Below are 11523 nucleotides of genomic sequence, written 5' to 3'. Positions count from 1 at the left end.
TGGTTTGAAGAAAAGTACTCGAGTACTGTAAGGGGGGTGTATAAGGGGCCTAATAAGGCCTAAGTGCCGCGATGGGGAAGCCAAATGAAATGTAGTTTTCATTTAATATTAAAATTATGCAAAAATGTGATTGATACAGTTGTACCTCAAGTAAAACTATACGTCTCAAAATATTAAAGTTGCATTTACTTTACTGTTATTTTTCAAATATCGTCATTATCGATGCATATTTTCTTTTAGAAACCAGGAGATACTTCACAAACTCCATTAGCGGTGTTAATATGGATACACGGAGGAGGATTTGTAGGTGGATCTGGCGCTATTCAGGAATACAAACCTGGATTCTTCATTGATCACAATATTGTTGTTGTCACGCTAAACTACCGTGTTGGAGTTCTAGGTAACTAATAAATATAATATATGTATAAACACTTTAAGTAAAAATAATAACAATAACGACATAATTACAATTTCATTAGTTAGGGCCCTTAGAAGAATATTTGTAGAGCTAAAAATTTAGAGGTAATGAAACAACTAAAGAAGTGCAAAATTGGTCAAGCAGGTTTTTCGTAAAGAACATCTCCAAGGAGGAGGACTGTGTCAGTAAATAAGACGAACGGTTTCTATAAGCATTCTTATATAATCCAGTAAAGATGTCATTTTATAAAAAAAATCCAAACAGGATGATTTTTTCAGGGTTGCTTGGGGACTGCCTCCTGAGTATCCAACCAAAAGATCACACTCGAACTCCTGGTACGAATTGCGCTATGGGGGTGGTTTCCTAAACATTTTTTTACAGCAAAATGACCTTGTAGAGGATCAAATTCTCAATAACTTTTCCATATATATTTTTTTTGTATGTCTAATACTTAACGAGTTACTGCGTATTATGTGACAAAAGTTGTTCTTGTAAACATGTTTTTACAAAAAAATTTTATAAAGAAAAAATGTTCAGAATTTGATCCTCTACAGCAACTTTTATGAAGGTAATTTTTGTGTGAAAACGTGTTTACAAGACCACCCCTGCGGCATACAAAAAAAATTTATATGGAAAAGTGGTTCAGAATTGTATCCTCTACAACTTTTACGAAGGTCATTTTGCTCTAAAAAAATAACTCAATTCGTACAAGGAGTTCGAGTGTAATCCTTTGGTTGGATACTTAGGAGGCAGTCCCCAAGCAGCCCTGAAAAAAATCATCCTGTTTGTATTTTTTTGCAGTCCCTATAAGCCGAGCACAACTTTATTGAATTAATAATATTTAGTATTATACAGTGTGTTCACGGATTGAGTGCACGTGGGGTATAAATGGTAAAAATTTATTGAGTTGAAATTTGAGCCTCTGGGCATCATCTCTGCTTGGCCTTAAACTAGGAAGTTGAAAAAATTAGTCTAATTAATTAATGTTTTTATGATGAATTTTCAAAAATTGTCAAGAGAAGTTGAAAATTGAGAAAATTGTTGATAACTAAAAGTTATGACAGATTGTCAATTTTCAATTTGATAGGCCAACTTAATTTTTTTTATTTTTCACAACCGCAAAGTACAAATTCCTATACAAACAAATAATATAATGGTTATTCAACTATGCTATCACCAACTATTACACATCGCTCAGCGCGATTATTAAATTCAGTGTAGGTGTTTTGGATTTCTTGAATGATTTCTTGAATTAATTGTATTTTCTATTCTTCGTTTCAAATTATTCAAATATCTCGTTATTCAACGGGGACCCGTAGACTTTCTGTTTGAGATAGCCCCAGAAATAAAAGTCTATTAGAGTGAAATCAGGAGTTCTAGGCCAAGAAATTGGGCCAATTCGCCCAATCCACCGCCCAGGAAATTTACCATCTAGCCATTGTCGAATGATTCGCATTGAATGCGCTGGGTGTCTATCTTGTTGAAAGCAAAGAAAAAACAAAGTTGGCCGATCAAATTGAAAATTGACAATCTGTCATAACTTTTAGTTCTCAGTAACTTAAGTAAATATTTTTGATATTTTTAAAAACAAAGTACTTTACTCTTGACAATTTTTGAAAATTCATCTTAAAAACACTGTGCATTAATTATCTGGACAAATTTTTTCAATTTCTAAATTTAAGGCCAATCAGAGATGAAGCCCAGAAGCTCAAATTTCAACTCGAAATATTTTTGTCATTTTCACCCCACTCAATCCGTAGACACACCGTATATAATAATTGGTCATTTTACAAAAAATTATAAAAAAAATGGGAATATGACAATTTTAAGATATTACGAATTAAGATTAAATCAGATGTAGTAGCACCTTATATTTTTTTCATACAGATGACTAAAAACGAAATTTAAAAAAATGAAAACCATTCTGGGCTTATTGCAAGAACAAAAAATAATTATACAATTGTTTCTCCAAGTGACATAATAAACTCTTCTGTAGATTTTTTCATACAGACTTATTCATATGATACTTCAGAAAGGGTAAAAATATACAGGGCGTCCCGGTACTTGATACAAAAAAGTCGAGTACAAATAGATGAGGTCAAAATAATATCAATTCTTCATATATTTTTTTCCTACGGGCCTTCGTTAACAAGTTACGGGCCCTCAAAGGTGAATATTAAAAAGTTATTTTTATTTACAGTTTCTAAACCATTACCTTCAGCATGATGCAAATTTGATGATCGATAACAAATGCGTACAGTTTGTTTTTAAAGTTGTAAGTGAAACTTCATTATGCCCAGAACGTCAGGGATGGACTATGGCCAATGGTTGACAACCCAGAATTTTTGTATAAATGACGATCGCAATCTGCCTGTATCAAAAATACGTTCCCCGAAGAATTAGCCAACGATAATACACCCTTGGTTCAACTCGGTAAAATTAACAGTTTAGGAAATATTTGTGATTTTATGTCACAGTGCACTTCGAGCGGCGCCTCCACCATTTTCTTGTTTTTAATTTTTAACTGGACATTAGAACAGTAAAAATTTTGAAAATAAGAGTCCAGAAAATCTTCCTGTCTATTAATATAATATTTCACTAACAAAATTTGACAAACACACTTTACACATAACACAAAATAGATAAAACAAGAATAAGTTAAAGTAAGTATTCAAATATCGATGTCTATTCAGACGTTCCTCAAAAACGTATGGACCTATTGAATTATTAATCGGTGCTGATCTTTTGCTAGCATAGTACCATGCTAATTCTCCTGTGGGATATCTGAAAAGTTTAGTGTACTAAACCCTAGTACAGACAAGGGATGAATTGCTACAAAGAATTAATTTCCATTGTGAAATGGTTCTTCATGTACAAACAAATAACATTGGTAGACTTAGGAAGTGTGTGGAGGTGGAAGGTGCCCATTTTGAAAATGTATTTTAATAGTTTTCTTCCTTTTAAATTATTTTCTTAACTTCATCTTAGTCTTATTTTGTTTTTCTTTTTGGGTTGTGTAAAGCCTGTTTGTCAAGTTTTGTTAGTGAAAATTATATTAGCTGACAGTAAGATTTTATAGGCTCTTATTTTAAAAATATTTACAATTCTAACATAGCAATTATGTCCAATTAAAAATTAAAAACAAAAAATGGTGGAAACGTCGCTTTATGTGCACTGTGACATAAAATCACTAATATTTCCTAATCTGTTAATTTTACCGAGTTGAACCAAGAGAGTATTGTCGTTGGCAAATTCTTTAGGGAACTTATTTTTGATACAGGCAAATTGCGATCGTCATATATACAAAAATTCTGGGATGTAAACCATTGAGCATAGTCCGTCCCTGGCGTTCTGGGCATAATGCAGTTTCACTTACAATATCAAAGATAAACACATTGTGCCAGATAACAAATTGAAAAAAAATTGATCCTCTGTTTCTTTGTGTGATGTGTTGCAAGTATGAATAACTTCCTGCTAGAATTCAGTACTGAGATAAGATATCATGTCTTTACTGGAATAAAATATTAATTGAATCAAAATTAAAAAAAAAAACAAAAAATTAAATTTCTCAAAATAATCACAACATTTTTTGGCGCCCAATCAATTTATTCACAGGAATATATAGGTATTACACACTATAGTTTTTAATGCGTGATTGTGTGTTTGTGTTTGCAAACCTCTTTCCAAAGTTATTTAAGGTTCCAACCGAAATTGTTCTTAAACTTTGGAAAACATCTAAATTCACCTCAGTATATAGGGTGTTAATGTGCGAACATTTAAGGGATGAATTCAGTGATTTTAGACGAAAAAGGTTACATAAACATAGGTCCACAATCGAGAGTTTTCGAGATACAGCTTGTTGAAATTTTAAAAAATCACCTTTCTAAAATATTTCTGAATGCGTTTGATGCAGAATGTCGAAATAGAATTATCAAAATATTTAGTAGCGTCCAATTTGTGAGGTTTTTAGTGTAAGTAATCCCCGGTATTCCCGCTACTGGCACTCTGATTTACATCAGAGTTCAGCAGATACAAACTTGATGTAAGTAACTATATAGACCGACATATATGATATATGATTATAAGATATTTCAATTTTTAATTCATGATTTAATGTTTTCTTTGTCAAAAAATCTCAGTTCTCCTTTTAGCACGATTTTTACAAAGGTAAAGAAACGAAAACAAATTTTATGTTTGAGATTCAATTTGAGGCATAATTGCTTCAACAAATATAATATATCTTGATTTGAATAAAGCATTTAATAGTTTAGATCTTTTATTCAATAAGATCCCAAACTTTGGTTCCTCTAACCCTCTGGCAACTTTATCTCAAATAATTATCATTTTAATATATTGCACCGTCGTATATATCACAAGGATCTGTATTAGGAAATATTAGGAAACTTGCCATTCCGTTTTATTCTTAATGACGTAAGTTACAAATATACTAGAAATTTTTTATTATGGAATTATATACAACTAAATCGAAAGTATATAAGGCTGAAGTTTTATCAAGATTAAATTTCTATGTATCTTTAATAAACTAGTCATTGCAATGTCATTTATTTATCAATACCGAGAACGAACAGTTTAAATGTTTTCTATAATATATTTAACAGTGAATTAGACTTAGATAGTTAGATAATTCTGGCTGCTCCTTGTCGCTCATTTTTCGAATTCATTAAAAATTCTAGTACTTTTTTTATCTTAAATTTTTTATTTAATTTTCCACAATTATATTTTTGTTTTCGAATGTTTTGTCATTTCTTTTTTCATAACCTTTTATGTTTTTTTTTAATTTTTTTATTAATATGTATATCTACATTGTTTTTGATATTAACTTTTAATTTTTTACGTATATTGTTCAAATGTATTTGTATTTCTTCTTATCCTCCCTTAAACTTGGAAAGTATTCCTCATACGTTAAAAATAACGTTTCATACCACTCGAAAACAATATCAGGCATAGCATTTGGAACAAATAGTACTTATAAAATAACAAGTACTGATATTAAAACCCACTCCTAAAATTCTGATAATCTTATTCCCAATGTATTCTAATGTTTTAATTCATATTCTTTCAGGATTTCTGACAACAGAAGATGGAGTCATACCAGGAAACTTAGGATTAAAAGATCAACATCTTGCACTTCAGTGGGTTAGAAATAATATCGATCTATTTGGTGGAGACCCCGAAAAAATTACGATAGCTGGTGAAAGTGCTGGAGCAGGATCTGTGGGATACCAAATTATAAGTCAACAGAATAAAGGTTTATTCAGAGGTGGCATTTTACAAAGTCTTACCCCACTGCATCAGCAGGCACATCAAAACTATGCAAGATTCTACGCTTTCGAATTAGCTTGAAGTTTGGATCCAAGTTTCACTTCGGACAATTCGATGGAATTACTAGAACTGCTGCAAAGCTTTCCTGCTTCCAACATAACCGACAACACAGTTACTGTAAGTTGAATGAATGCATTTTTATATAGATTGGTAATGAGTAAGAGTTAAAAATTAAATATAGATCATACACTATAATCAAAATTTGCATAGGTTGCTGTTGGAAAAGAGTCTGGATTACTAGAAGGCCAAGGTTTAATATGGATGCCTGTAATTGAGGATGCTAGTCTAGATGGAGCACTCCTCACGGGCTTATTTCATGAAGACATTAGAACAGGAAACATAAACCAAGTTCCCATAATTATTGGCTTTAACTCTGAAGAGGCACTTGGGGCTTTTAAGACTGGTAAGATTACGAAAACTTATTCAAACATCTTATTATTTATTTGATGTAAATGTCAACCAATATTTTAAGATCCTTCAAATATTGAGGTGCTTCCGAAATATTTCGACAGTGATTTATCCAACCTCATTAGAAACAAATTCAATATGACCAAAGAGAACAAATTGACAGCTGGCACTAGATTGAGACAAATTTACACCGATGGAACATTCGAAGACGATCCTGGGCAAGTAGTGAAGGTAACATCCATATATTTTTTGAGCTAGGTACTACATTGTTCAAAAGGAAAAATTTCTCAATAACGAAAAAATAACATATTAACCTTTCATAAAATCTGAAGGGACACGTAACCAGACTAGAAATTCGGTAGGCTTGAGAAGAAGTCACAATTTTGTTATGTGGGGCACTGTCTTATTTTATCATGTTTGAGAAAATTTACTTCCAAAAAAATGAGAAGCCTGCCAGAAATAACAGTAATTTCGTTTTGCCAAGTTCCATTAATGTGACTTCTAAAATGAAAGAAAAATCACAACTTTTCTCAAACAATCTTCCAAAAAAAGAACTTGCTTTCACAATGTGTTGCTGCATATTAAGCTTTCTAACGTTTAAAGATAGTACAAATAATTTTTCTTTAGTTTTACAGTGATGAGTCGTTTACAACTCCAGTTATTAGGCATGCAAAGTTACAATCCAACTATACCGACGTTTATATGTACCAATTTTCATACAAAGGCAATATGGGAGATATGAAGGATGTTGAAATTGCAGGTAAGTTTTCTGCATTCAAGCAATGTTAACAAATACTTATACGATGTACGGTTAGGACACATAGAGCAATCGAGAAGATTTTTTTTTATTGTAGGCACGTTTATTCCCTAGGCAAATAGTTGTCCCAGTTTTTCCTCATTCCTCATATTTTCTATTAAAATAATCTTAACCATTCTTCCGCATACGTTTTAATGTATGAATTTCTCCTAATATAAATGCCTGCATCTTAAATTATTATTTTTCATGTTTTAAATGATGACATATTAGTATTATTGGGTGTTGTTTGATTTTAATATTACCAATTACGTAATTATACACTTCTTATGGCGTTTTATCTGATAGATCTGTAACTTAATTATACAGCGTGGTAAAAAAGTTCTGCATAAAATTCATATTTTCGTTAAATAATTTTTTTTTCGAAAAACGGTAAGACCCGTCGATTTTTATTTGATCCAGGGAACCTTGTTATGTGGAAAAATTTTTTTTTCGATAATCCACTTACGGCAGCGATGACATAATTTTTTTTTAAATGACAACGCATATTTTTTTCGTTCGAAATTGATGACAGTGATAATTATCTAAACAACGGTGTGAAAATTTCGATGTCTTACATAACAATTTTTTTTAGAAAAATGCACCTTAAGTTCTTATAAGTGATAATTGTCTACTTACACTATTAATGGCTCCGAAAAGGACAAAGTTGACAAAATTACATTTCAAACGAGTAAAATTACACTAATGTTTGTGTAAGTCTAGCGAAATTGTTCGAATTGCCCACCCTGTACCATTTGGCATTGTCCTAAGCGTGTGTAAACGCCGTCTACACTTCGTTCAAGCATTCCCGGGTCGATTTGATTTATTTCAAAACGAATACGGTTTTTAAGTTCTTCCAAATCACCTGGTCTGTTTGTGTACACACGCGATTTCAAATAGCCCCACAAAAAAAGTCTAGAGGTGTTAAATCAGGCGAACGCGGAGGCCACTCGATTGTTCCGCGTCGCCCGATCCACCGGCCAGTAAACGTGTTATTCAAGTACTCCCGTACTTGCACTCCATAATGGGGCGGTGCACCATCCTGCTGAAACCAAATTCTTTCCTCAGGAATATCAGGATCCTCGTTGTTCGGGAATAACTCTGCTAAGCTTGGGACCAAATCGAACCGCAGGAAATCCAAATAGCGAGCAGCAGTTAAATTTTCCTCGAAAAAATACGGGCCTAAAATACGACGCCCTATTATTCCCGCCCAAACGTTCACCTTTCGGGGGTGCTGATGATCTACTTCTTGCACCCAGTGCGGGTTTTCCTGAGACCAATACCGGCAGTTATGTCGATGCACCGATCCATTAAGATAAAAAGTAGCCTCGTCAGAAAAAATTATGTTCTTGAGGAAGTCGGGGTCTCCGTTACATCGATGCATTAAATCTTCACAAAAGTGGAGACGGCGGTCTGGGTCGTCCTCAGTCAATGCATGTATCAAGTGACCCTTATAGGGGTGAAATTTCTCTTTTTTGAGAAAGTTCACCACAGTTACATGTGAAATATCATTGTTCAATGCAATCGACCTTGTACTAGAATGAGGGTTGTCCTGGAGCTCCACCAGGATATTCAATCTAGTTTCATCATCTACTCTAGGACGACCCGCACGAGGAGCATCTTTCACACTACCAGTTTCCTCAAACCTTGCCAGTACCCTACTAACCGTAGATTGCGTAATTGGTGGTCTGTCAGGGTACGTTGCATTAAATAATTGGCAAGCTTCTTGATGGGTTCGTAACTTATCGCCGAAACCAATCATCCTCAAAATATCAATTCTTTCGCGTTCACTAAGTTTTGCCATTTCGAATTAAACGATTTCACCAAAGAATGTTAAATCGGTACTGATTTTTAGTCTTCAATATTTCAGGTAATCTACTCCTTTCAAGTAAACATTTCTTTGGATCTTTTTTTTTTAGGAATTTATCGGCAAACTCGAAGACAAAAAGTCGACCTTAATTTGCTACATACTATTTGGATTTTGTGCGGTTGAACTTGGTTCTAAATTTTGCAGTTTAATCAGGATCCTGACAATATCTGATGAATAATTCCGCAAATATTACATAACACCAGTTGCAACTTAAGTTATCTGAAATGCTTTCTGCCGAATAAATTTTTTTCTAAGGCATTTGATCCGTAAACAGCAAATTATTGCATTCAAGAACTTAAGGTGCATTTTTCTAAAAAAAATTGTTATGTAAGACATCGAAATTTTCACACCGTTGTTTAGATAATTATCACTGTCATCAATTTCGAACGAAAAAAATATGCGTTGTCATTTAAAAAAAAATTATGTCATCGCTGCCGTAAGTGGATTATCGAAAAAAAAATTTTCCACATAACAAGGTGCCCTGGATCAAATAAAAATCGACAGGTCTCACCGTTTTTTCGAAAAAAAATTGTTTAACGAAACTACGAATTTTATGTAGAACTTTTTTACCACGCTGTATATCGAAAAGAATGATGGAACCTTCTATAATAAGATATTTTTCCAAAAATTTAAAGTATTATTTGATATTGCAAATATTATGGATGTTCTCTTTAAAAAACATAACTGGTTTCTATAAAAAAATACTGTACATTACTTTGGCAACTATTTTTAATTTGGCTCTTTTTTGCCAAGTGGTCCCCTCTTTCGGAGTTACAGCCCCCTGAAGTCCGCCCCTAAGAATAATCTTTTTTTATATCGCAGAACCCTGTTATACGAGAATCACTAAATTTGGTACACAGGGGTTTTATGACATGTGGAATCTGATGGTGCTACGTTTTTTGGCGACAATTTTTCGTGGGTCCCCTTGTCTTTGGAGCCAAAAAAATTTGGTCGCATATTTAAATTTCTTAAAAATTATCAGTCCACTAGAAACCCATTAAATTTAAAAACTTTTTGTTTCTTCATACTTTTTTCGTAAAACGCAATGTTTTCGAGAAAAATGTCAAAATGTGATCGAATGCATATCGTGATTCGCCATTTTCCTCAAAAACATTACGTTTTACGAAACAAATATCAAGAAACAAAAAAGTTTTCAAATTCAATGGCTTTCTAGCTAACAAATAATTAAACAAAAAATCAAATTTGCGACCAAATTTTTCTGGTTCCAAAGACAAGGAGGCCCACGGAAAAGGACGGAAAGGGGGTTTCTCGCCAAAAAGCGTAACACTGTGAGATTCCACATGTCATAAAACCCCTGTGTACCAAATTTAGTGACTCTCATACAACATGGTTTTGAGATATAAAAAAGACTGCTTAGGGGCAGATTTCAGGGGTCTGTAACTCTGAAAAAGGGGGCCAGTTGGCGAAAAGAAAAAATACGGGTTCCCTAAATTTGTCTTAAGAATCTATGACCAAATTTTGTTGCATGAATTTTAGGACACCCTGTATAGTGTATTAATGCTGAAGGAGAACATTTTGAACAACGTTGTTGTCATTTTGATATTGTTATTCCCGATAATCAAACATAGTAAAAGTTTAAAATCTGTGTATATGTAAGTACTTAGTATTTCTAAACTTTAAAGAACCATAAGTCGATAACTAGGAACTTGTACCTCTAGTTTGTCCAGTACGTCATATAGAACAAATGAATAAATAAAGATTGTCATAAAGATGATTTTAAATTGGACATGGTATTTATTATCAGTGGTTTAAGTAAAATTATTTATTTTTTCATCCGTTATAATTCCTAGATGGAAGGAAACTGTGAAGAATTCATGAATTTGTGCAACGATGTCTAAAAATAAAGACTCCATTCGAATTCAAAAATTAGTCACGTACACGGTCAATATTTTCGATACTAACAATAAATATTTGCAAACTACCACATAACCTGATTGCAGGTGTTCGAGGTGTTTGTCACGGTGAAGACTTGGGTTATTTATGGGACTCGCACCTTTCTAATGGATCTAACGGATCATCAGGAGATGATCCAGAAGATGTTATAACACGTCAACGTTTGTTAACCTTATGGTCAAACTTTGTCAAATACCTGTGAGTACTTATATTCAAAATCCCGTGAAATAATATTTATGTATGATTTATTTTAGAAATCCAACTCCAGAAGTGGACAGTTTTCTGGGTAACGTGACGTGGGAGAAAGTTAGTCCAAATAATTTGGTGTATTTGAACATCAACGATACACTTGAAATGCAGACGAATCCAAGAGACTACCTCAAGTGGGAAAGAATTATAGACGTGTATGCTATACCTCCATTGGTTAATTACTAATGTATCTTGAGAAATAAACTATATTATTTATATTGTTTTTATATGTAGCGCGTTTTCTATTTAAACCAATCAACAGAGCATGAAATCAGTGATTTTGCGACAAAAATACTAGTAGCAAACGGACTGTGGCCATCATATAAGAGACAGTTTGTAGATATATGCTTATATTATTATATTTCCTACTCCAATTTACCATTAATTAATTTCACTGATGAATCTTAATTAGACTAGGCGGTATCTGTTTTGGTTTGGGTGAAACGTATATCCCCGAAGATTTTTGGCTTTTTGGCTTTCAAATATAACTAGGAATGCTTGCAATGCTTTTGTTCTCTTCAAGCCTAA

At 33.0% G+C, this 11523-nt stretch overlaps 1 protein-coding gene across 1 annotated transcript in view; it reads left to right on the top strand.

The window, feature by feature from the left end:
• Positions 1–11213, top strand: part of LOC108908695 (cholinesterase 2-like) — a 12037-nt gene extending 824 nt beyond the window's left edge. The window contains exons 3-9 of the mRNA XM_023455470.1: positions 241–400; positions 5502–5776; positions 5972–6164; positions 6234–6400; positions 6797–6929; positions 10794–10944; positions 11001–11213. Coding sequence (XP_023311238.1) covers positions 241–400; positions 5502–5776; positions 5972–6164; positions 6234–6400; positions 6797–6929; positions 10794–10944; positions 11001–11181 — 1260 coding nt within the window. The 3' untranslated portion in view covers positions 11182–11213. The remainder of the gene's footprint in view (positions 1–240; positions 401–5501; positions 5777–5971; positions 6165–6233; positions 6401–6796; positions 6930–10793; positions 10945–11000) is intronic.
• The last annotated feature ends 310 nt before the right edge of the window (positions 11214–11523 follow it).

The sequence above is a fragment of the Anoplophora glabripennis genome, unplaced genomic scaffold (assembly GCF_000390285.2).
Source record: "Anoplophora glabripennis isolate ALB-LARVAE unplaced genomic scaffold, Agla_2.0 scaffold498, whole genome shotgun sequence".
Taxonomy (NCBI): Eukaryota; Metazoa; Arthropoda; class Insecta; order Coleoptera; family Cerambycidae; genus Anoplophora; species Anoplophora glabripennis.
Note: the sequence above shows the minus strand (reverse complement) of the source record. Positions and strands in the feature narration are given on the sequence as shown.